This window comes from Enhydra lutris, unplaced genomic scaffold, assembly GCF_002288905.1.
Source record: "Enhydra lutris kenyoni isolate GAN:26980312 unplaced genomic scaffold, ASM228890v2 scaffoldscaffold7, whole genome shotgun sequence".
Lineage (NCBI taxonomy): Eukaryota > Metazoa > Chordata > Mammalia > Carnivora > Mustelidae > Enhydra > Enhydra lutris.
This window is the reverse complement of record NW_019154091.1, coordinates 38,656,830-38,683,991: the sequence shown is the minus strand read 5'-3', so window position 1 is coordinate 38,683,991 and position 27,162 is coordinate 38,656,830. Positions and strand designations below refer to the sequence as shown.

General features: G+C 36.0%; 1 protein-coding gene across 1 annotated transcript in view; it reads left to right on the top strand.

Moving 5' to 3' along the window:
* The window catches only part of LOC111142027 (LDL receptor related protein 6), a 173,046-nt gene that overhangs the window by 38,962 nt on the left and 106,922 nt on the right, over positions 1 to 27,162 (top strand). The window contains exon 3 of the mRNA XM_022494947.1: positions 26,374 to 26,571. Within this exon, the coding sequence (XP_022350655.1) occupies positions 26,374 to 26,571 (198 nt within the window). The remainder of the gene's footprint in view (positions 1 to 26,373; positions 26,572 to 27,162) is intronic.

The following is a 27,162-nucleotide window of genomic DNA, read 5'->3' as shown; positions in this document are numbered from 1 at the left end:
ACCCTGTGTCTAGTTGTGGCTCTATTTTTATATATCCTGCTTAGAATTCATGTTTGTAGAATCTACTCATTATTGTTATCTGATAGTTCTAGAAACTTACTACGCATTATTTCTTAACTTTTCCTTCATCATCCTTAGATTCCCTTGGAACTCCTGTTTGATGTATGATGGACTAATTTGTGCTCCATGCCTCTTGATCTTGCTTTCATATTGTCTCTCTCTTGGCTACTATGTGGTTTATTTTTTCACTTGTCTTCCAGATAACTAATTTAAAAAAACATGAGTTCATGTTGATATCTCTGCCACAATCCAGTTCCAATCCACCACCACAGTATTACATTATAGTGTTGGCCCTTTCCTTTTTTGGTCAATTCTGTGACAGTGAGAAACCTAGTTTATCAATATAAATATCAAATATTTATCAGATACACAATAGATTGTCATATATTATTCATAGTGTGCAAAGATTTCAGAATTGCTAACCTGTACTCTTGAGAGCAACAAATTTACTGTCTAGAGTATAATACTATGAAACTATTGTCTGCAGAGTCAAAATACTGTTTTCCAAATTTATTTGGGTAATTTCTTTCTTACCTGTTGCAATGTGGCTGTATTATTCATTCGTAATATATTTATCATGGTTTGTATTCATTTTGAATATCTGCCTCAATATCCTAGCTGATTTTAAGTATTGATTTATATTGGAGTTATGTGAAACAGTTGCCACGTTTTTGTTTTTTTTTTTTAAGATTTTATTTATTTGACAGAGAGAGATCACAAGTAGGCAGAGAGGCAAGCAGAGAGAGAGAGAGAGAGAGGAGGAAGCAGGCTCCCCGCCCAGCAGAGAGCCTGATGCGGGACTCGATCCCAGGACCCTGAGATCATGACCTGAGCTGAAGGCAGAGGCTTAACCCACTGAGCCACCCAGGCAGCCCAGTTGCCACGTTTTTGAGAGTTAGAGATAACATGAGTTAGACTGGGAGTAGTGTCCCTCCTCCCCATCCTTCTACCCTGGTCCTATTCTCCCTTTCTCTCTTGTCTGTTCCCTCTTATTTATAGATACCTTACTCTTACTAATTTTTGGTTTTATCCTCTTGAAATCCTTTTTGCACAAATGAACTAATACATGAGTGTTTTCTTATATTCTTTTTTTCTTACATGAAAGGGTAACATACTAAAGTGCTCTTTGGCATTATCTCTTTTTTTACTTAACAATACATCCTGAATATCATTTCATAGAGCTCTTCCTCATTCTTTTTTACAATGATTATAGTATTCCGTTGTATGAATGTACCATAGTTCATTCAACCACCCTCTTATGTTTAGACATTTAGGCTGTTTTTTTAGCTCAGATATTTTAAAGCAAACCCACACAATGATCCCTCAGTTGTGAATGCTTCATTTTACATTCCTAAAAGAGAAAAACATTTTCTTCCATAACCACAGTACTATAATCTTCCAGACACTCCAAAATGAACAATTCTTTAATATTCTAAATTACTCAGTCTACATTCAGATATGCAAAATAGTCTCAGTAATGTCCTTTATGGTTGGTATGTTTGAATCAGGATCCAAAGCAAGGTTCATAAGTTGAATTTGGCTATGCCTCTTAAGTTTCTCTAGAACAGCATCCCTTCCATCCCCCTCCCTTTTTTTTCTCTCAGCCTTGACTTATTAGAAAGATTGTGCAGTTGTCCATTAGAATGTTTTAGATTTTGGATTTTCTAAGAGATTTTTGTGATATTTAACTTAATTTAATTCTTTTGTATTTCTTATAAAATGAGATTTAGAATAGAAGACTTAAGTGACAATTTCAGTTGTTGTCATGAATCTTTCATAGGCAGTACAGTACTGAGTACTTCATATTCATCACATCAGAAAGTATATAATGTCTTGTCCTAGTTAACAGTGATACTGAGATTGTTCAGTAGGTTCAGATGCTGAAAGTTAATATCTTTATTATAAAGTTGAGTTTTTCCTCTTGTATCCTGTGAATAATTTGTGGGATGATCCTTCTGTACCATACCAATGTCCATTTCCTCATCACTTGATTGTTTTAACACCCACTGAGGATCATTTTTTGTGTTATATCATTAGGGATATTTGTTACTGTTTCATGATGTTTTATCCCATGTATTTTTTATGTGTTTTAAACATCTTAAGTATTTATAGTTTCTATCAGATTGGTCAGTTGTCTGAAGTTCTTAGAAATTCACTTCTGTTCTTTGTTATATTTGCTGATTCTTGCTTAAGGTGAACTGTTTCCTTAGATGTAATATAGTTTGGTTTATGAGCTGATCTTCAAAAGGGTTGTCGAGAATCCTGAGTGGCCTCATGGGGGTGCATATTCCTCTGGAGAGGTTTTAGTTTGTTTCTGCCAGACACCTAGGGGTGTTTCCAGGAACAATTTTATTTTTTCTTTGTAAATTAAAGTATAATTTCTATACAGTAGAATGCATAGACCTTAATCATGCAGTTTTGACAAATGTGTACATCTCTATTATCATCTCATTCAAGCAGAGATTACTTTTTAGGTTTATTTTTTTGAGTTAGAAGTTCCTGTACTATGTACTGAGAATTAATTCAAATTCTAAACCTATATGAGCGAGCGTTGTGGTTAACAGAGTTTTTGGTGATTTTTCCCACCTTTTCAGAGCTTAGGCCAAGACTGTGAAAAGCTTCTTTGCCTTTCTCTGCCAGTGGCATATTTTTCTACTTCATTGTTCCCCGAGGGTCTGTGCTTTGTGCAAGAATCTTACTTCTAACACAATGCTTCTTATGTGTCTGGGCTTTATCTTTCCTGTTTCAATGTGGAAACACAAGTCCTTCAGTTTCTGAGATGAGAAAATCCTACAGGATTGTTGTAGCATCAAACATGCACTGTTTTTTACCTCCCTGTTCATTTTTGGCTCTGTAGATTTCTCCTGCTTTCAGGATACCTTAGCTGTACATTTAAGAGTGTTTATGTATTTTTATTTTGTGTATATGTATGTATTAGTCTTTTTGGGGTCTTTAACAAAATACTACCTAGTAGCTTATAATGACAGAAATTTATTGCTTGCAGTTCTGGAGTCTAGGAAGTCCAAGAATAAGATGCCAGTGTGGTCCCTTTTTGGTAAGGGCCCCTTCCTGGTTCATAGCTGGTGCCTTCTTGCTGTGTCCTCCCATGGTGGAACAGCCTAGGGTTTGCTTTGTAGCTCTGTGCTCATGACTAAGCACCTCCTAAAGGCCCCACATGCTAATACGGTCAGCTTTGAGCATTAGGACTTCAGCCTGTGAATTTTGAGGGAACGCAAACATTCAGACTATAGCAATGTATAAATCAAATAGACTAACCAGTGGTTCTAGAGGTTTTGTGAAAGGAGGGATTTCTGGTTATTTTGTTACTAAATTATCAGAAATAGAAACTCTGACTTTCATGTTTTTAAATATTGCCTTTTCTTATTGTGGATATATGTACATGCTAGTTGAGCATTATTCATACTTACTAATAATGTGTATTAATGACTTCTTTTAATTATAGGTAGATTATATAAGTAACTTCAAGGATCATGAAGTGATTTATGATCTAGTATAGATCTGATTCACTTAGTTTTTATAACTCAATTCTAAATGTTTTCTTAATTAGCCACCATTGTGTGTAATTAGATCTTGTAAAGGGTGAAAGTTTATCCCTTCAGTTTAGGTTTATTGAATATTTTTGAATATTTTTGTTAGGGGAGACTGGATTCAGATTGAGTAACATGCTAGATTAGGGGTTTGTGAGTATTTTGGAAAATTTATTATTTTACCCTTACCTAATTTTAGACATTATATGCTTTGGAATGTAATAAATTTGTATAAGACGAATTTGTATAAAATGGCTGGAATGTCGACTGATTGTTGGTTGAGATATTTTTACTTTCTGGCATAAGAAATTTTGATGTTTTGAAAACTTAATATTTTCTTTACTTACTGTAATTATTTCCTAATTAAAAAAAAATCCTGTCCTCTACCCTTCACTTCATTTAAAATTTATTTTCCAGAAAGTATTGCAGTGAATATCAGGCCAGATACAGTGATAAAATTACATGTGTGTGGAAACTAGTGAACAGCATTTAACAACCTGGTACTGGTTTATGATTTTTGATGAATAGCAGATGTGAATACTATGTTAAACTGGCGCTGTAACCATGTATATTTAATTCTTCAGTATCAAGTAAGAATGTTTATCTTCTCTTAAGTCAAAGCCAAAATAGAATGCATTGAAGCCAAAATAAATTAGGGGCCAAATAGACCACATAATTGGAGAGTTAGTAATAATTGTTGGTGAAGAGATATTTCTTCTATATGAGCCTATAGCCTGGGTTTTGAGAAGCCACAGGATATATTTATCAGATATTCTTGCATTTCCTAAAGGATACTAAAATTAGCTTTTAGAAAAAATAATACTGATAAAAAAGCCTTTGCAGAATATATACACAGCTAGTCGAATTTACCAACTTTATTGTTAAGTACTTTTAGGTAATCATAGCTTTCTAAGCTAGGCTAACTGCCCAAACAAAAGAAGTAAGCCTAAACAAACCTACTCCTTAATATGTGTACCCCAATTATTTTTTATTTTTGGAAAGATAAAGTGATGTAGTCAAGAAGTTTACCTCATAGTCTAATTTTTTTTTAAAGATTTACTTTTTTATTTGAGAGAGAGAGCACATACATGTGACTGGGGGGTTGCAGAGAGAGAATCTCCAAGCAGACTCCCCACTGAGTGCAGAGCCCTGCACTGGGCTGGAACCCCACACTGGGCTTGATCCCATGACCCATTAAACCAATGACGTGAACCAAAACCAAGAGTCAGGTGCTCGGTCAAGCCACCCAGGCACCCCAACCTCGTAGTCTAATTTTTAATCGCTGATTTAAGGGGAAGGTTTGAAGCCTCAGTGTCAAATATTCCTTATTCTAATAACAGAAAATGTTTATGTCCTAGCCTAATAGAGAATATGGAGAATTTTTTTTCCTTAGGAATCTTTTTTCCCCTGCATCCTGAAATCTCTATTCTGCTACAGTCTAATGTTTTATTATACTAGTAGATCTTTAAATAAAAAGTTTACACCTCTCTCTTATTGGCTGGTGCCCAATCCCCTTTAAAGATTAATGCTCTCTTAAGAATATCAACACCTAGATATTGCTCTTTATTAAGTCTGATACCTTGGTATGTCACTCAGGCTTTAAACAGGTGCCTTTTCCCATAACCCACCTGATTTCTGACAATCTCTTACACAGCTTAACAATTAGAACCAGACTTTCTATATATTTTAGTGCTGGAAATAGTCTTCCCTTACCTTTCCAGCACAGATGTAACTCTTGATGATTTATTTGACATTCATTGCCCCCATGATGGTTTGTATTGGCAGCTCTACTCTGTTTCTGGAAATTATGAAGTCAGAAGTATTTTGAAAAATGAGAGAAATCCCTAAAGGATTCAATTTTGTTTTTAAATTATCTGTGTATAATAAATTTATTTGAAAAAATTGGAAAGTTAAAGTTTACTGGGAATTTTTTTTTTAAAGATCTTTTTATTTATTTTAGAGTACACGTAAGCTGGGGGAGGAGGAGAGGGAGAGAATCTGAGGTAGACTTCCCGCTCAGTGCAGAGTCCAAGCCCAGGGCTCAATCCCACAACCCTGAGATCAGGACCTGAGCTGAAATCAGGAGTTGGATGCCCAACTGACTGAGCCACCCAGGTGTCCCATTTACTGGGAATTTTTAAAGCTCTTTTATAAACTTGTAATTTTCTTAGTTCACATAATCTTTCAGACACATAGAATGGACCTTCACTTTCTTTAGTACCTAGATGTCTGTTACATTTGTAGGGATGTTTTATCTTTGTACCATGTCTGGATTATACATATTTGAGAGCAGAACATGCTAGTCTTTTCTTGGACTACACTTACACTAAGGAATATAAATTGATACTCATTTGATAAAGTTAAAATACTGTAACTCAACTTTTTCTCCTCACCTGACCCAAAAAAGTCCTCAGATAATCATAACCTAGGTTACAGAGTAAATCTTCTTTGTCTACATTGGATACAGAAGATACTTTGTTTAATTTTGGAGGACAAATCCCTTTTAGGTGTTTTCGTTTCTCTCACTAAAGTTGTTCTCTTCCCGTCATGCTGAATGATGAGTTTGGGTTGCAAAATGGTACCATCCTTGAGAGTAGCTGCTATAGTTCTTCAGCATCACATCCCTGCATAGTGTCCTTTGAGGACACTCAGAAGCTCAGTAGCTTCTGTTCCCTTTGGATCAGCTTCATTGATGCATCCCTGAGTGCCATGAATGCTTCTTTCCTGACTCTTTAGGAGTAAAATTGCCATTTTACTGCACTCCCTGGAGAAGGACAAAGTCTCTTAAGGCAGATTCTGAGCCTGAACCCTAGGGAGAAATACTGTGTGACTGCTGTGGAGAATACTCAATCAGAGTCTCATTCTGCTGTCAGGTCATTGCATTACTGGAGATACTCACTAGTTACATTTTAGAAATAACATTTATCTTTTTCAGGCTCTGTTTCTTATTCCTTCCTGTAGACACATAATTTAGCTGCCTTTGGGAAAATGTTCCAATTGATGATTTGGTACCAATCTTACTGACCCTACAAATGAGCACCAAGGCTTTATAGAACAGCAAACTAAAATAGACAAGCCTTTGTCTTTTTTTTTTTTTTTTTTTTTAAAGAGCAATTTTCGGTTCACAGCAAAATTGAATGGAACAAAATATTTCTAATTCCTCCCTTCTGTAATAAAAGTTTTTTATTTTATATTCACTTTATTCCTCCTCTAATGCTTTTCCTTTCTTTAACGTAGACCTAAGTTTCTTACTCATGTCATTTTCCTTCTCTCTGCAGAACTTCTTGCAAGGTAGGTCTATGGGCAATAAATACCCTCAATTTTTGTTTGAGAACGTCTTTTTTCACTTTTGAAGGATAATTTTGCAGGGCACAGAATTTGAGATTGGTAGGATTTCCTCCTTTCACCTCTCTAAATATTTTACTCCAATCTCTTCTTGATTGCATGGTTCTGAGAAGTCAGATGTCATTCTTATCCTTGCTCTTCTGTATATGAGATGTGTTTTGTTTTTTTTTTTTTCCAACCTGGATTTTTTTTTTCCCCAAGCCTTTTTTCTATATCTTTGATTTTCTAGAGTTTGAATATGATATGCTTAGGTTTTTGGTTTGTTTATTTTGTTTTTGTTTTTCTTTGTTTTTAATGCTGCTTTGCTGTTCTGTGATTTCCTTGGATCTGTGGGTTGGTATCTGACATTTGGAGAAATTCTAAGTTATCACTGCTTCGAATATTCCTTTTTTTCTTTTCCTTCTGGTATTCTCATCACTCATATGTTATATCTTTTGTAGTTATCCCACAGTTCTGTTTCCCACACCCCCCTATCTTTTTTTTCTCTTTGGCTATTTCTGTGGATATACCTGTAAGGGCAGAGATTCTTTCCTCAGCTGTGTCCTATCTACTAATGAGTCTATTAAAGGCATTCATTTGGGGAACGCTGGGTGACTCAGTAGGTTAAGCATCTATCTTCAGCTCAGGTCATGATCCCAAAGTCCTGGGACTGGATTCCTTGCTCAGTGGGAGCCTGCTTCTCCCTCTGCCTGCCACTCCCCTTGCTTGTGCCCTCTCTCCCTGCCCTCTCTCTCTGACAAATAAATAAATAAAACCTTTTTTGTTTTTTGTTTAAAGGCATTCATTTCTGTTACAGTGTTTTTGATCCCCAGTGTTTTTTTGGTCCCTAGAATTTCTAGCTCTGGGGTCATATTATTCATCTGTTCTTTTATGTTGCCTATCTTTTCCATTAGAGTCCTTATTAGCATATGAATCATAGTTATTTAAAATTCATAGTCTGGTAATTCCAGCATCCCTACCATATCTGAGTCTGTTCCTGATGCTTGCCTTGTCTCTTCAAGATTGTTTTCCCTTTAGATATGTCTTATAATTTTTTGTTAAAAGCTGGGCATGAAATACTGGGTAAAAGGAATTGCACTGAATAGGCCTTTAGTAAAGTGTTGAGATAATTGGAAGAGGAGAAGCATTCTATAATTCTGAGATTAGGTCTCAGTCTTTTAGTGAGCTTGTGCTCCTGAGCTGTGAGCTTCACAAATGCTTCCTAGTTTTTTGTTTGTTTGTTTGTTTTACCACCCCTTAGGTGGTGCAGGATGCTACAGGCTGCTGGAGTTGGGTAATTCCCTTCTCTTAGGTCAGTTATGCCCTGATAAAATCCCAACCGGTTAGGCTATGGTAAAATAGTTTCTCTTGAGGACAGGCCTTGTTAAGAAGAATAAAATGTGCTGATGTATTTAAAAATGGCTAGCTTATCTTTCCCACTGCTGGAAGCATGAGGTGATTTTTCATTGATCTTCACTGTGAGGACCTGGTAGAGTTCCTGGAGGTAAAACTTACAAAAGTGTGAGGACCCCCTCATGACTGGTTCCTTCTGGAATTTTTAACTTTCAAATTTGTCCACACTAAGCCTCTTACAAGTCAAATATAGTTTAGGTTTTCCTACCCTGGTACTGGTTCCCATGGAGGTTTCTGTTTATAGGTTTCTGATCCTTAAGTTGTGACTCTCTGGATTTGCTTGTCTGTCTCCAGTTTTAAGGGCAGCAGTTTGCTTTGTAACCCTTCTTTGATGGATCTAAGAATTGTTAATTTTTCAGTTTTTTTCAGGTTTTTGCTTGTTGTTAGAATGGTGTGATGGCTTCTTAGCTGCTTGTATCCTGGTCTGGAAGTTGGAAGTCAGGGCTTACTTATTTTGCATTGAAAATCTAAATACCTGAAGCGTGGGAAAGAATAATATGATATCTAGTAACTAGGAGGATCTTACATAGTATAGTCTGGAATTTTAATTTGGATAGATGAGTTCTAGGAATATTCAGAGGTTTTTATCTGGATTGGGGGAGGCTTTCAGGAATAGAACCTATATGCTCTTACGTCTTATTTATATCCTCAGTCAAATTCCCTGAGCCATTGGTATTGGATCTAATAATATTGTTATTTATTAAAATAGTTTATCTACGGTAAGCAAATACTGTTTAGGCTTACTTTGTTTAAAAATCTTTACAGTGTGACTGAGCTGAGTAAGTGAATCTACATCATCTCAGTTTATATATAGGAAGACCAAAGTAGAAGAAAATCAGTAAAATGAATTCATAACTGTCTTTATATAATCTTTCATTACTTTATTAATGGTATAGGTATAAGTGAAACTCTCAGAACTTGGTTGTAAAATAAGGTGGAATCTATTTTCTTATATAACTGTAACACTTTTCTTTGAAGGCTCATCAGGAGCAGACAAGTATTAGTAATCTGGAAGTAAAGTTTTCTGAAATGAGTCTCCTCAGAGATTGTGGAAAAAAGTGGTATGTGCATGGAGATAAGATTACAAACATGTAAACTCTGTATCCTGTTTAGTAGAATTGAAGATGGCTTTGGAAATGTGTGTGTTTGCCTGAAGCATGAGTGATAAAATCATTTGTAAGATGTTTTATATTTATGGAAGATGAGAAGCATCATAAAAGAGCACACTGTACATTTATCAAGACCCATAGATCTTTACCTCAGAAAGTGAATCTTTATGTAGTATAAAAAATCATTTAGGAAGTTAGAGGATCCCAGGGTATATTGCAGATTGAGACAGAAAAATCTAATTCTCTTAGAAATTATGAAAGAATCTCACTGAATAGAGTGGGGGAGGAAAGGTGCTGACCTAATTAACTTTGGAAATGCATGGAACTTGTAAGACTAAAGGCAAAAGGAACTGCACATAAGCAGTGTACTCTAGTTGTCAATATTGCTTCCCATAGAAGTACATGAACAATTCTGATAGCACACTAGAATGAAACAATTAAGTAAAACAGATGGTATGTGGTGGGAACCAGGTTTCTTACTGTTGGAATGGGAAGTTACAGATAAACAATGAGAGGAATTTAGAAGGATACTTATGGTAGAGGGTTACAATTGAAGACATCAGTAGGAGCTTATATTTAACGTAGTATATACAGTGTACATTTTAAATGAGTTTAGTTCATTAACTTCAAAGCAATCAAAAGTAAAAATTTCAGCCCTGGAGTTAATGCAGTGTTTGTTTGTTTGTTTTGTATAATTAAAATAGGACTAGTAGAAAAGTATATTATAGTTAATATTTTCAGCATTTGCTTTAAAAAGTATTGTAGGATTTGTCATTTCTTATAGAATGTGGGAAAGTCCTAAGTCCATACCTGTGTATTACCAATCATATTGTTGAATGATTTCTGATATGAGGGAGATTTAATACAAATATATAACCCTTGATCGTAAAGATTTTATTTTGCAGTATTTGTAATTTTCTCTAAATTACTGTTAAATTTATGTGGCATACTGCTTTCTTCTCTTTCATTCCCAAGAGGAAACACAGAAACAGAGTTTCAATGTAGATAATACTTGTGCCTAATTTTTAATTAAATAGTTTGTGGCAAGACTTGTAGAATGGCCATTTTTCAAGTCCTTGTGGGAGACTGAGATAAACGGCTACAGCATGCCTTATAAGGGCTTGCGAAAATACAGGCCCTATTTTTTCTTTTGATGAAAGAAAGGGCTTGAATGAAATAATTAGGGAAATATTTCTTAAAAACCTTGGAGTATCTTTGTAATTTGTATTATGCTTAGCTAATGGCATGAATGCTTACCACATTTTCTGGAAGAATGATTTAAAATAATTTACTTGGTGTTGGACTATGTCAGCTATAATTTTGGGTTCAGAAAATGCTGTCACAGTATCATTGAGATTTAATTGATGCTTTTTCTGAATTGATGTAGATTTATCCTAGAAATATTGCTTTTCTAGAGTTTTATATATTACTTCAATTATGTGTTCACTGGGTGTTCTGTGATGTTATAAAGACACATCTGTTTGGAAAAGTAGTACTTTGGTTTTACTCTCCTATAACAATAAAGATTCTGATTTAGTAGTTCAGTGTAGAACTTGAGATTTGCTGAGGCTGTTGGTACATTGTTCACATTTTGAGTAGCAAGGGGAGTCCAGAGTTTTCTAGAAAGGTCCAGATTATAAATGTTTTAGTTTTTGGTGGCCACATATGGTCTCTGTTGGATGTTCTTTTTTTCTTTTTCTTTTCTCTTCCCTTCCCTTTTCTTCCCTTTCCTATCTGTCTTGTTTTTACCACCTTTAGAAATGTAAAAACCATTTTTACCACATAGGTTCATACAAAAAGCAAGGCATGCTTTGGATTTGAACTCCTGACCATAGTTTTCCTATTTTTGCTTTAGAGAAAGGGTGTGTGCATTTAGTTGTTGATATAAGCAAAAATTCTAGAATTGGTGTTTGTTGTGACTTTTCTGCTTTTCAGATGACTATATATCATTTTTCTTTGACATATTAATGAAGTGAATTATCACTGATGGTTCAGAAGCTTGTTGCTGTTGTTTTCTTTTCCTTAATTTAATTGAGGTATAATCTTACATACAGTAAATTTCACCCTTTAGTGTATGATACCCTGAATTTTGACAAATGCATACGATTGTGTATTGTCAAAGCTGAAAAAAGCTGGACCCTAGTTAAAACAGTAAGGACAGAGTTTAACCATAATATATTATTGCAGCATGGAAAAGAGTGCAGCATAAATGGAACCCTACTTTGATTTGTACATGAGTAACTCAGTGTTTTAGAGGGAGTAGGGAAGAGGTGAGCAGGGGCTCAGTAGAGTCAGGGGAGTGATGAATTACAAAAAGCTGGAAGGGGAGATTGGTCTATGTGAAACCATCTGGGTTGGCTAACTGGCACTTACCCAAGGTTCCTACCCTCCCACAGAGACTGGCAGACAGGGGTCCTATGTTCAAGTGTTGGCTGAAACAAATAGTAAATTCTTTTGGCAGCAATGATTTTCACAGGCAGGCACTTTATGAGGGACTAGGGTCATCTTAGGGATGCGGCCTTGAGCTGTTAGAAACTATGTTAGTATTTTGTTCAAGTCTTTGCAGGCCAAAGTTGAGGCCTAGCTGAGAAAGGCCTCAGTGGAGCCTGGCTAGAGTTCAGTCAGAGACTTTGTCGATATCAGCACCACAATTGAGATGCAGAACTGTTCCATCACTCCTCAGAATTTCCTTATGCTTTGTTGTACTTAACCTTCTTGCCCCACTCTCAGCTCCTTGTAGTTACTGACTGGTTTTCTGTCCTGTAGTTTTCCGGAATGTCAATGAATGGAATCATACAGCATGTTTACAGCCTTTTGAGATTGGATTCTTTGACTCAGCATAATACATTTGAGGTTTATCTGTGTTGTTGTGTGTATCAGTATTTTTGTTGTGGCTAAGTGGTAGGTATTACAGTTTGTCTATCCATTAATTAGTTCAAGAACATTTTGGTTGTTTCCAGTTTGGCAGTTACAAATAAAGGTTCTATAACTATTCATATATGGGTTTTTGTGTGAACATAAGTTTTTATTTCTCTTTCATTACTCTTGCATAAATACCCAAGAGTCAGATTGCTGGGTTCTTTGGTAACTATAATTAACTTTATAAGAAACTGAAATTTTGCCAAAGTGGCTGTACCATTTTTTATTCCCACTAGCAAAGTATGAGAGCTTGAGTAACTTTGCATCCCCACCAGTACTTGATATTGTCAGTTTCCTTTAAGCTATTCTTAAATGTGTGCAATGGTATCTCGTGTGTGTGTGTGTGTGTGTGTTTTAAGAACTGTCAAATCAGCTTTATTATTCAGAGCCACTTTGCAGAATTCAGAGTACACAACATATGCATTTCATAGGTTGTTTATAGTTATTATTCTAGAGATACCCAAGAAGATTCAAGTATAAATGCAGTGGAGTCTGAGCCTTGCCATGTGCTGCTTCTAAGCAGGGAGGGTGGTGTTGTCCAGCTTGGGGGGCAGAGGGCCCCCATTCTCAGGGCTGATTAATCCCTGGGTAAAGTCCCTAATTTAGGCTCTACCTGGGTTGGCATATAAGTCAGGGTATGGCTGGTAAAACATAGGCTACTCTAGGTTTTTTTAGACAGGAGATTTTAAAAAATTATATTCCATAATTATATTATTTAAAAATATAGCACTTGGGGCCCTTGGGTGTCTCAGTCGTTTAAGCATCTGACTCTTAACTTCCCCTCAGATCATGGTCCTCAGGGTCATGAGGTTGAGCCCCCACCATCGAAATCCGCACTGGAGATGGAGCCCGCTTAAGAGTTCCTCTTCCTCTCTCTTTGGGTTTCCCCCCAACCCCTTGCCCCTTGCATGCTCTCTTCCCCCCCAAAAAATAGTTCTTTCTAAAGCTTTTAAATTTAGCTGACAGATCTTATTTTTAAAATCGAAATATAGTTGACATGAAGTATAATAGTTTTAAGTGTATAGCATAGTGAATCAACAATTATATACATTATAAAATGCTCACTGTGATGAGTGTAGTTACCATCTGTCGATATACAAGGTAATTACAGTATTATTGATTGTATTCCTTATGCTGTAGTTTTCATTCCTGTGACTTATTTATTAACTGTAAGTTTATAATTCTTAATCCCCTTCATCTATTTTGTTCATATCCCCTCCCTAAGACCACTTTCACTTTTGACACCAGTTGCACATGGGGGGTCCACAGGACTAACTTTAGGTTCAGTCATTCACTAGGACTCTCAGAATTCACTGAAGGTTGTTATATGTTAGTTATGGTTTATATCAATACAAATAGAAATACAATAGAAATCAACCAGGGAAAGAGGTGCACAGGACAGGGTCCACAAGAGTTCCAAATGGGAGCTTCCAGTGGAGTTAGTTGTGAAGATTGTTTACTTCTCCTGCAATGTGTGAGAACATGCAGAATAATGCAAACCAGGTCATTACTTCCTGTTTGGCTGACTTTAGTCTCTAGCTCCTCTAGAGATTTGACCTAATACTGAGTGGCCCAAAGCCCCTACTTTATAAATCACACTGTTCGCCTAGACTATCTGAGGTGGCTCATGGCCACAGAGAAACAAAAAGACGATCTTTAGACAGTCTATCTTTTTTTTTTTTCTAAAGATTTTATTTATTTATTTGACAGAGAGAGATCACAAGTAGGCAGAGAGGCAGGCAGAGAGAGAGAGAGAGAGGGAAGCAGGCTCCCTGCCGAGCAGAGAGCCCGATGCGGGACTCGATCCCAGGACCCCGAGATCATGACCCGAGCCGAAGGCAGCGGCCCAACCCACTGAGCCACCCAGGCACCCAGTCTAAAAGACTCTTATCAGGAAGATAGTCTAAGGGTTTAGAAAAGAAATTACCTTTGCCCTGGCTGAGGGCAAAGACCAGACCTCTCTTAGGGCAGGGTTAATCATTTATTGCATATATGTGTTTAGAAGTATATTGGTTAATTTCCAAATTTTTAGGATTTTGTAGATGACTTTCTCTTATAGCGAGACTAGTCTAATTCTCTTGTGGCCAAAGAACATACTATATATGATTTCAGTTCTTTGTTACATGACCCATATTCTTGTGAATATTCTATATATTTGAGAAGACTCTTTATTCTCCTGTTTTGGGGTATTTCCTTTTCCTGTCCAGTGCAGTAGTTTTTGTCTTAAGATTAGAATTATTTGGTTTTAGAGAATTTTAGGGTTTACCAGTAGACATGTGGGCTCTGTCCTCCTTTTTGCTCCTACCTAGGAAAGATAAATTTACTCTTGATTTTATTAATAGTTGTAGCTTGTTCAGGTTTCTAAAAACTTGTCTTAATATAGTTTTGTAAGCTCATGTTTTTCCTTTGCTTTTCTCTGTGGTGCTTTCTTTTTTTTCTTTTTTTCTAATACTTGGGGGATTTCTTCTCCCCTTATTGTTCTTGTACTTTCTTTGGATTAGCTCTTTACTTTAAATCCAATTTAGCTTTTAGTCATTTAAACATCTTTAGTACTGTTTTTACGTGTTTTGTGTTCTTTTGCAAACTAAATCTTTGTGAAATGAACCTATTTAAAATACATGTTTCTAATGTTTTAAAAAAATAAGTTTTAAATAACTGTTTCTGTTTTGTTTTTTCAGTGGTTACCTTAAATTTTTTTCTTTGACTTGTTTGACTCCACGGTGAAATTAGGAGTAACTTATTCTTGCTTTTTGGCCCTAGATAGTATCCAGGTAGCTCTAAAATTAGCACTATTATCAGAAGACTGGAGATCTTCTAGATCATATTTCACCCTGATTCTTGGAGTCTCAGAAAGAAATGGAGTCAGTAATTTTGTCAAAGAGTTTTGATGTCTCCCCTACCTCCACAAAGAGTGAGTTGGCTTTGGGGTGTGTCTGTCTACCATGGATGTCTGATTAAGGTTGCAAACTTTTCTCTGCTTGATCTACGTGGACTTGAAAAAGAGAGTAATATGCGATAACTTTTATTTTCAGGAGTGTTTAAATGCTTGGAAGTATACTGGTGAAATCTCAGAATTATTAATTGCTTTTGAGTGATGAGGTTTTGTTAAAGTCACGATGGCTTCTTAAATATTGATCTCCTACTTGACTGGATCTACCTGAAGAACAAAACAAAAAAACTATAATTACCTTAAAAGACGTTAGTTCTGTGGTCTTTTTCACACTTTAGTTAGCATAGCTAAGGGTAGATGTGAGTCACACAGTGTCAAAGTTAAAGAGTGTCAAAGTGACTATTTGTAGTGTATATATTTTTATGAAAATCATAGGTAACTAACATGCTTCTTTTTTTTTTTTCCCCATTTTGGCAGCATGTTCCAAATTAAGAATAAGAACTTTTGAGGGATATTTATTATATTCGTTTGTTCATATCCTATAAGTAAAATGAGACTCTGGTTTGTGTAAGATCGTCAATGAACAAGCACACTTAAAACTCCATTGAGGGTTGCCACTAAGTATTTTTATATGTAAAGAATTGGAATCTAAAAGTTTGAAAATTTATAATAGAGATTTGAAAATCTACTTTCATCTTTATATATCTTTGGATATTTACACTTAGTACAATTTTAGCAGTAATTGTGAAGTTTTAAAAATCCAGTTTCTCAAGTTATAAAACTTTTGAGGGAAATATGGAAGGCTGTTGTGTGGGAAGTAATTTATTTGGTGCTTTGCTTCCTTATATAATCTTCCACAGTTTTAAGAGCTACTTATTAACTAATATTTAGGGCCAACTGGTTAGTGAGTTAAATATATTAATGCTACTGTGAAAGAACAAAGTGCTATGGATAAACAGATGCTTCAGGAAGTCAGATTCCTCTTCACTGGTTCTAAACCCTAAGTGAATTAGAATTCCTTGAAGAGCTTTTTTTTTTTTTAATTTTTAAAAAATATTTGTTTGTTTGTTTATTTTGTTGTCCACCTGTTAAAGTGATGCTCAAGGCCTGAGCAGAGTGGGGAAGTGCCCTGGAATTGGATAGGCAGGCAAGGTGGGTGGTTCACAGGCCCACACCTGACCCCAGGAGAGGATGCCAGGTGGTAGAGGCTGGCCCAGGCACACCAAGGGGAGTACCAGAAGGGTGGCCCAGGCAGGCAGACCTGTAAAGCCAGCCCTTGAGAAGGTATCTAAGCCAGGTGGTGAGTGCCCAGGCCAGAGCCTAGCCCAGGGAGGCATGGTTGGGGCTGGTTGGTGGCTCCCAAAGCCTAGGGACTGGTGCCTCTAGGGCCTTCCCCCAGCTGCTGCTGGAACACAAGGCATGTCTGCCAGCTGGACTCAAGTAGCTCCTGGAGGCAGGCATGGAGGTGGTGATTCTTCTCTGTGAAGGTGGTCCAGGTAGGAGTCGATCTGCTCCACCATGAAGTGGATGGCAGCATGTTCTGCTTTCCCAAAACCATTGTCGCCTTTTGCACCTGCCTCCACCAGCATGCTCACGTCCCCGCTGGGGCCTGACACCGTGGGCTTGGATGCCATGAGGGTTGCGCTATGATGGAGCATGCTGATAGCTGGTGCCAGTTGGAAGGTCGAGGAGCTTTTAGGCAATATTGATGGGTGGGTCCTAACCCAGACCAATTTAATCAGAATCTCTGATGGAAGAGCCCAAGTTATTGATATTTTAAGAGTTTCTGAAGTCATTCCCAAATGCTGCCAGGTTTGAAAATTGGCATCATCATTATCATCACTAGTATTACTGTTATTAGTGTATTTGTGTGTGGAGCGGGGAGCACAGCCCAAGAAACACCGTGGTCAAGAAAACTTGTATTAGTCTGTTCAGGCTTCTATAACAAAATCCCATTACTGGTGGCTTATAAAGAGCAGAAATTTATTTCTCACAGTTCTGAAGGTTGGAAAACCCAAGATCAAGGTACTGACAGATTTGGTGTCTGGTGAGGGCCGGCTTCCTACATGGCTGTTTTTCACTGAAACCCCACAAGGTAGAAAGGGGCAAGGGAGCTTTCTTGGGCCTTTTTAATAAGGGCAATAATCCCATTCATGTGGGCTCCACCCTTAAGATCTAATCACCCCAGAATCCCTACCTCCTATAATACCATCACATTGGGAGGTGAGATTTCAACATAAGAGTTTTGGGGGTGAGGGACTTTCAGACCATAGCATAATTGTTAATTATAGTTACAATTCTAGCTTCTGAATATTCAAGAACTGGTTATATCATGGTCATTATGAATTGATGGTTGGGTTTTGAAGTTATGAAAGTGAGTAATGAGTAAATCAGACAGGTTAGTTGAGTTTTCATTGTTTATGGTGGCATAAATGCCAAATTTTAATATGAATTTGGCTTTTCTGTCATACATTATTCCCCTTTACATCAGTTTTCATCATGATAATGTTTTAGATCAGTGTACAGGTGGAAGTTTCAGGATGTAATTTGCCTGATAGTTCTCTGCCAGTCATTCTCATGAATGTTGACATTGACCCTTATGAGAGGAGTCCCAATAGATTGAGGGAAGAGCTGTGAAACTTTTGAGACATGCCATTTGTAAGATGTTGATATGGGGAGACTTCTAACATATGAGGCTTTGTTGGTAGAAGTGTTGAAGTGACCATCTAAACTTTAAGGTGATGCTTTTGGATGGTGTTGGATCTAAAAATGCATGTTAGTATTCATAGTTTTAAGTAATAGAAATCCTTGTGGTTTAAACAGAAAAGGTATTTTTAAAGACATTATTGGGTTACTCATAAAATTTCCTAAGTTGTAGAAGAACCAGGCTTGGAGTCTGTAGCCAGGTACAATGCTAATAAAAATCATACCACAGACCTGGTCCAGTGATGGCACCACTGTTAGGTGGCACGTTTACCACTGTTTGTACTCTCACTGATGTGAGGCAACAGATAATCCGAAAGGTGCTGCTAGTGCTTCCTTGCAAAACTGGGTTAAAGAAGGATGGATTAATTCAAACTGGATTTAATTATTAGCTTTTGCTTTTGCCCCCAACCTCACCTGCATGGATTGCTTGTGGGCCATGCTGCTGCTGCTTTACTGGTGCTTCCTTCTCTTCCGCCTCCACTTTCTCTTTTTCTTGGTTTGTCTGATAGGCAAAACCCAAACTTTTGCCCTGATTCAGTAGGAACAATGCCAAAGAAATTTGTCACTATGGATATTATAGCAGCTTTCTTATGAGGACTAATGGGGGTAAAAATCAGTTTCATTATCAGGAGTAAAGATGGTTTCTCAGAGAATGACATGTACCTAAAGAATATAGGCCCCTATAAAAGTAGGTAAGATGAGCTTGAGAGGTGAACTGAGGAAATACTCAAGGGTAAGGGCAAGATTCTCCTCAAAAACTAATTTCCAGATTCCTGTAGTGTATCAGACAGTAATTAAAGGCATGACTGAAATAATTTTATCTTGAAAAAAGAAATTCTCTCCACCAGGCCATTAAAAAAAGTGGAGCTATCTATGTAGAGCTTCTAGCTTTGGGTGATGGGATAATCTAGCATATCCTCTGAGGTGACCCAGTAGCAAAAAGTGAATAACATAATTATATTAGTATACTATCTACTAAATAGACTAATTTATCTAAAAATAGATTTATTAGGTATAAACCAGCTTTAAATTTAAGGAAATATTGTTCCAGTAAAGCTTTACAAATATTGCTATAGAAATCTGTACAGTGGGGGAACAAAGGAGAGAGTATTCAGTTTTATTTGGGGGCTATTTCAGATTGGCATTTCCTATCTGAGTGAGCAGTTTTTTTTCCAGGGAGACAATGTATGAATATGGGTAATAGCTTTTAGTCAATAGGAACACTATGTGCCAGACTCTCATGCCATTGCACATTCAAGGAATAGCAAACAGCTTGTAACTGGAGCATAGTAGAAGAATAATGATATTCATTAAAATAAAATTCTGCCTTTATTTCTTAAGGACATGCTCTCTGTAATAATACACGAATACATACAGAATGGCACGTGTTGCAGACACATTAAGCATTTGAATGCTGACTGTACATACACTTGCCATTCATTATATGAGGTTGTTTTAGGATAAGGGATAACAACAATAAATAAAACAAGGATAAATAAAACAATAAATAACAACAATAAATAAAACAAGGACCTGGAATAAAGAGGGGTAGGAGTGTGTAAACAGTCCTAATATTGTATTATTTGAAATGTACAGAGGAGAGTATGCTTGAAGGAGTCATGAAATGCTTCACCAAAATTTGGTGACATTTGAACGCTTCTGAAGAATCAGGATATTTTTGAGAGTGTATAGAAGGAGGAGAGAGGCCTTCCAGACAGTTAATATATCATCATTATTATATTTAGAGGAGCTGAAAATGCATCACCTACGATTTCTTCAGAAAGAGGATTGTAGATAACAGCAGTTGGGGAAGATGCATAATTTGTGGATATTGGGGGTTCCAGACCACAGCAATAAAATGGATATCACAATGAAGTGAGTCGAGTGAACTTGCTGGTTTCCCAATACATATGAAGTTATATTTACACTGTCTTGTAGTCTGTTAAGTGTGCAGTAGCGTTATGTCTAAACCAACTGTGTATATACCTTAATTACAAAATACTTTGAGGAAAAAAAATACTTTATTACTAAAAAATGCTAATCCTCACTTGAACTTTGACCAGTCATAATCACTGGTCACAGAGCACCATAACAAATATAATAATGGTGGGAAGTTGAAATATTGGGAGAATTACTAAAATGTGACACACAGACATGAAGTGAGCAGATGCTGTTGGAAGAAGGTTCCAGTAGATTTCCTTTTTTGCAGTGTTGTCACAAGCCTTCATTTTGTAAAAAGTACGGTATCCACGGAACATAGTCTAACAAGGTATGCCTATACTATAGCTAGCATTTTTTTTTAATAATAGTAGGGAATTAGATTGATTTAGTATGTTATTTATTCCCAGGTTTATAAGCTTTTTCTTCTAGTAGTATACCAAATGTTATTTCTGAATTAAATACATTCTTTGTATTATGTCCACCAGGTTTTAAAAATTAGTCACCTAGACTGGGCATTTAAGGATCATTCTTAGCAATCTAATTTTCTCTGTGATAACCAGTTTATACATGTAGAATTCCATTCTGATGGATATTGTCACAGCAAAGCCATCTCCATATTCTTTCTTGTCCCTTAATAGTAGAATGTTTTCCATCTGATTACTGTATATTTTCCTTAAAAACAAATCCTCTAAAATGAATACTTTCACTATATTATTAATCATCTCTTATTTTTAAGATATAATACCAACACAAATAATTAAGTAGAGGGGAAGCATGGAATTATAACAGACTTCTTCACAGTTTTTTTTCTTTGTAGTTCTATCAGGAAACATATCCTTGAAATCTCCAACCTCCTTTTCACTTAAAAGCCCAATTTACTAACCAAAGTTAAGATGGAACTGGCTCAGGGATCAGGAAGTGGATGGATATATGAATTTTGCATAGTACCTTTTCTTTTCATTCTCATTAGAGTCAGAATTTTTTTTTCCACTGGTTATAAAATTTTACCATAATCTGTCCCATTATGTTCCCAATGACCCTTACACTTTGGGGCTGGTTTGGTGTCATATGCAGTTTTTTATTGAAGTTTCTTTTGCCCTGTTACTATGGTCCTACTCTGACTATTAACATCCTTTTAATTTTATTTGCCTTTTCTGTGCTACTTTCCTTTAATTTTTATTCTAGCTTTTCTTTTACTCTGTTGACTGGTTCTTTGGCTATATAAGGAAAAACAATGAGGTGAAGATGCTCATTTCATCCTTTTCTGAAATCATCATGTTGCCCCTTAAACTCTGTATTCCATATTTTGCTGAACGACACCAATATGGACTCATTCACATTTGCCAACTCTTGAGAGCCATCCTACTCTCTCTTGTTTATCTTTCTTCTCCCACATTGATCCATCTTTCAACTTCTGTTTTCATTAGTTCTCATTTGGAATATTTCTGTAATTTCTTCCCCTTCTAGCCAGTCCCTTGGTGTTATCACCAGTGATTAAAAGGATAATCTTACGACTTTACTTTTCTGCTTAGTCTTAAGTACCTTGTCACCACCTATAGGTTATACAGTTCAAACTTCTTTGTACAGCAGAATAGGTCCCTTCTGTGGGACTCCTTTTTTTTTTTTTTTTTTTTTTTTGGGCCAGGTGTCCCCCACTGTAAATACACTATATGCTGCAGCTCTGCTGATCTTCTTGCTGGTTCTTGAATATGTCATGACTTCTCATGTCTTTTTCATATGCTGTGTCTTCTTCCGGGAATGCTGTTTCTCATTTTGGCAACTACCTAAATAAAAGTATTGTTCTTCTGGTAAGCTTTTATTGAAAACTCTTAACATTAACTAGCTTGATTGAGTATCAATTCCTTGTACTCTTATAGCACCCTGTTCATACAACTCATGCCACATTTATCACTCCTTGCCTAGATGCAATTTTCATATAGACAGTTGTTTTGCCTTGCTTATTTTTGTATTATATCAAGGGTGATGCAAGGCTCCTAATAGGTACTTAGTACATTTTTAAAAATTGAGTAATATCTTGGCAGTTTATAAAACACTTCTGTGTTTTTCTACTTCCTGTGCCTTGTTCCCTTTCTATATTAAATTTATAATGAGTTTTTACTTTAAATGTTAATCAAATAACATGGAAATTTTAGTATTGATGAAATTTATTATTCTGCATTTTAAATATTTGGACAAATGAAAATACCTACAAGATTCACTTAAAAATTCTAAACTTTTATTGTTCTTGACAGATGTCTCCGTTTCTCTTTTTGTATTTGAAGTCTTTATCCTTGAAGTACTATGACCTGATACATTTTTTACTGTTAAATAATGTGAGAGTTATCTATTAGCTTTGAGAAGCAGCAGCGTGTAAATAATTTTATTACTGAAATTCTTATTGAGCTAATTCATTTGTTAGCTTTTTATTTCACCATAAACTAGACATCAAATTCTTACTTATAAGTTTAATGCTTACTTAGGTTAATGACAGTTGTGAGACCTACCTAAATTATATTATGCAGAATAGACAACACCACTTACTGCTGTATCCATCTGGATAGTGTGCAAATTGCTTATGTTCAGTCCATATGAGTTCTTCATAATTTATATACAAAGTGTGGTAAGTACTATAGCACAGTGAAACCTGCTCCAGGAGCACCTAGGAGGAAGTAATGCTGGGTAAGCTAGGACATGCTTCTACAGAAAAGAAGGTACTTTTGAATTAGCTTTTAAAAAATCATCTCTTGTTTCTTATATGTGTTTTAGGCAACTTTATTGAGATATAATTTATATGCAGAAATATGCATATTTTTATATTTATAAAAGTTTGATGTTTTGATAAATGTATATGTCTACCATTACTCCCCCCAAATTTTCCATCACCTCACTCCAGAAAGCTGTCCTGGCCCCTTCAAGTCAACCTCTGTTTCCACTCTAGTAACTACCGATCTGATTTCTGTCACTATAGATTAGTTTTGCTGTATCTAGAACTTCATATAAGCGTCCTGAAGTAGGTACTCTTTTGAGTCTAGTTTCTTTTGTTTTGCCCAATTTTAAAAATCCATTCTTGTTGAATGTAAGAATAGTTACTTTGTTTGTATTCTAAGTAGTATTCCATTGGATAAATATACCAGAGTTTATATATCATCCTGTTAATGGATATTTATGTTTTTTCTTGTTTTTAGCTGTTATGAGTAAAGTTTCTGTGAATTTGCATATACAGTTGTTGAGTGGATATGTTTTTATTTTTCTTGGATAAATACCTAAAAGTGAAATTGCTGATTCATAGAGTTAAATGTACATTTAAGTTTATAGGAAACTGCCAAACTGTTTTCCAAAGTAATTATACTAGTGGTGTATGACAGTTTCAGTTGCTCACTTGTCACCAACACTTAGTATTGTTAGTCTTTTAAATGTCAGCCATTCTAGTGCATGTGGAGTTGGTATGTTACTATGGGTTTATTTATTTTTTATTTTTGTTACTGTAGTTTTAATTTGCATATCCTTGATGATTGTTGAAATCGAGCATCTTTTTATGTGCCACTTTTCTACTCATGTGTCTTCTTTTGTGAAGTATCTAGTAAAGTCTTGTGTCCATTAAAAATAATTCAAGTGAAATTTACCTACATTACATTTACACTTTTTGGGCTAGTATTGCTTGGAATAATAGCCCTCTCTGATTGTTTGCCGTGGAGAGCATTCTTATTTTTGATAACATTCCTGGGCATAGATTTTTCCATTACTTCAAATAAAGTCAGCATTCTCTTGCAGGGCCAGGTAGCTGCCAGTCTTCAAGGTCTGTTGTGTCTGCTCAGGGTAGAACTTTTGTGCCATAAACCTAGCAGCGTGGATGGCGGTGCAACTAACTTATGGCTGAATTGTCACATTTCCTCTGAGAGTTAGTAGATTTTCTTGAGTAAATGCTTCTCATTTTGTTGTTTATCCTTTGATCAATTTTCAGAGACTAATTATTTTTTACTATCTTTTCTTAGTTTTTCTTTGGTTTTAGAGGAGAGCCTCTGTGTATTATTTTTAGTTTTCCTCTAGTCTTCTTCTCCACTGTAGCCAATCTCTTCCTCCTTAGCAACCCTACTCCCCAAACCTCACAAAGCTAGTCATTTCACCTCCAGTCTTCAAATCCTTGAAGTGTCTTTGTGTTACTCTCAGAATAAAAACCAAAAATTTTAATATGGTCTAATATTGTCTGGCTTGTTTTTTTATATAGTTTTATCTTGCATAAATCTAATCATTCCCCTGCTCCTCATTCTGGATGATATCCACTTATTATCCTCATTTTAGGGAATACTTTGCCTTCTATTCCTTATAACTTAAAGCTTTGACCTGTGATAAGAATTGACTTTGGAACCTGGGGATGTAGGTTTGAATTTCTGTTCCCCATTTATTAGCTCTCTGACTTTGAGCAATATACTAACTTCTGAATTGTTTCATCTGAAATATGGTGATGGACAAATAATATTTCATAACACTGCTTAAGTGAGATAAAGTATATAAAACCATTAGCACAATGCCTTGTGTCTAGGAAGTATGTTATTCCCTACCTCATACTCTCTTCCCATAATTTCATTGAGTAAGCAGTTTATATGAAATATCTATTTGTACAGGTGGAATCATCTTAATATTACCATTTCACCAATTTTTTGAGTAAAATTTAAACTTGAATTTCAGTTATGCCTGAACACATTTATTGAGTACATATCTAGTTCATAGCACCCTCATTACCTTTAAAAATATGTCTTTGGGGGAGCCTGGTTGGCTCAGTTGGTTAAACATCCAGCTCTTGATCTCAGCTCAGGTCTTTATCTCACAGTTATGAGTTTGAGCCCTGCATTAGGATCCACACTGGGCATGGAGCCTACTCCATGAAATATAGTACACTAAGAGTTTCACCTTTTTTTTTTTTTTCTGTTGAAAAAGAGTCTTTATGAATTTTTTTTTCTCTTCAAAAATGGTGCTAAAGTTTTAATAGTTGATTTCTTTTTTTTTTTAATTTTATTTTTTATAAACATATATTTTTATCCCCAGGGGTATAGGTCTGTGAATCGCCAGGTTTACACACTTCACAGCACTCGCCATAGCACATACCCTCCCCAATGTCCATAACCACACCTCCCCTCTCCCAACCCCCCTCCCCCCATCAACCCTCAGTTTGTTTTGTGAGATTAAGAGTCACTTATGGTTTGTCTCCCTCCCAATCCCATCTTGTTTCCTTTACTCTTCTCCTACCCCCTTAACCCCCCATGTTGCATCTCCTCTCCCTCATATCAGGGAGATCATATGATAGTTGTCTTTCTCCGATTGACTTATTTCGCTAAGCATGATACCCTCCAGTTCCATCCACGTCGTCGCAAATGGCAAGATTTCATTTCTTTTGATGGCTGCATAGTATTCCATTGTGTATATATACCACATCTTCTTTATCCATTCGTCTGTTGATGGACATCTAGGTTCTTTCCATAGTTTGGCTATTGTAGACATTGCTGCTATAAACATTCGGGTGCACGTGCCCCTTCGGATCACTACGTTTGTATCAAGAGTTTCACCTTTAACAAAATTTTGTTTTTACCTCTGGAGTGAGACTATTAATAGGAGACTTCCATTTTTTTTTAAATTTTGAAAAAATTTTAAACTTGTAGAATAGAAGCAAAAATGGTATAATGAAATCTTATATACCCTAACCTCAGTACAACGATCATATTTAGGAAATTAACCCCAGTACATAGCTGTTATACAATTTGACAGTCCTTCAGATTTTGCCAGGTTTCCAAATAATGTCTTCATTGCATTTCCCTCAACTGATCAGTCCAGAATTATGCACTTTATAGTTGCCGTGTCTCTTTATTGCCCTCTGATCTACATTGTTTCTCAGCCATCCTTAGACTTTCGTAACATTGATATTTTCAAAGACCAGTTGTTTTCTAGAATGTTCCTCAATTTAGTTTTCTCCCTTTCCTCATAATTTTGGTCAGGTTATAGATTTTTTTTTTTTTGCAAGAATGCTATGCAAGAGAATATTCATGAAATATGGTTTGTCCTTGGCAAGTATGTCATATATATGACACCAGCTTATTCCCTCTTTCATCGATGATGTTAACTTAGATGATGGGCTTAAGGTAGTGTTCAGCACATTTATTTTCTCTAAAGTTACCATTTCCCCCTTTGTCCTTAATAAATAATATGTGGGGAGATACATGGAGACAGTGTAAATACCCTTTTTCCTCAGTAAACTTTGATCACATAGTTTTTTGCGTGCTGATGATGCTTGCCTAAATCATTTCTTACCAGGGTGGTGACAAAAAGGTAGATTATTAAAATTTTGATAATTTCTAAGGGTTTCAGTAGTAGTGTTCCTGAGAAAGCTTTCTTTATCTAATAGTGATAATTACAAAATACTTGGCTGTTAACCTGCTTATATCATGGGTTTATTTGTTTATATGGTTTTTAGGTTCATGTACTGGACAGACTGGGGAGAAGTACCAAAGATAGAACGTGCTGGAATGGATGGTTCAAGTCGCTTCATTATAATAAACACTGAAATTTACTGGCCAAATGGACTGACTTTGGATTATGAGGAACAGAAGCTTTATTGGGCAGATGCAAAACTAAATTTCATCCACAAATCAAATCTGGATGGAACAAATCGGTAAGATGGCCTCATAAATTTAATTTTAAATTTTAGGTAAGCATCGTGGTGTTTTAATATCATAATCAGATTATAAAGGCTAACTTTATTAAGAAATTAATGTGTTTTTGGCTGAATGTCAAAGAGGAGAAGAGTAGACTTTTAGTTTGCTCTTAAAAAGAGGTAACTACATTTTCTCTATCTTGGTAGGATTTAGAATTTACAGACTGTATTTTCTTTTTCTTTACTCTGAGCTAATTTAGTTCTTTAGTGATTCTTAAACAGGGATAATATTTCTCTCCCAGAGTGTGGGAAATTTTGGTTAACGAGGAGCGGGAGTGCTGCTGGCATTTTAGTTTTAGTTTATGGGGGGGTCGGAGATGGTAAACATCCTGTGGTGTGCTGGACACCCAGAACAACAGTCATCCTACTCAGAATTATCCATAGAGCCCCTAGGTGCTGCTCAATATGATTTCTTTTGCAACTACTTACCTCTGCTGTTGTGGTGTGAAAGCAGCTGCAGATAACACATCTATGCCCATTCCCTTATGTATTTAGTAAAACTTACTTACAAAACATATGATAAATCAGTGGGCTGTGGTTTGCTGACCC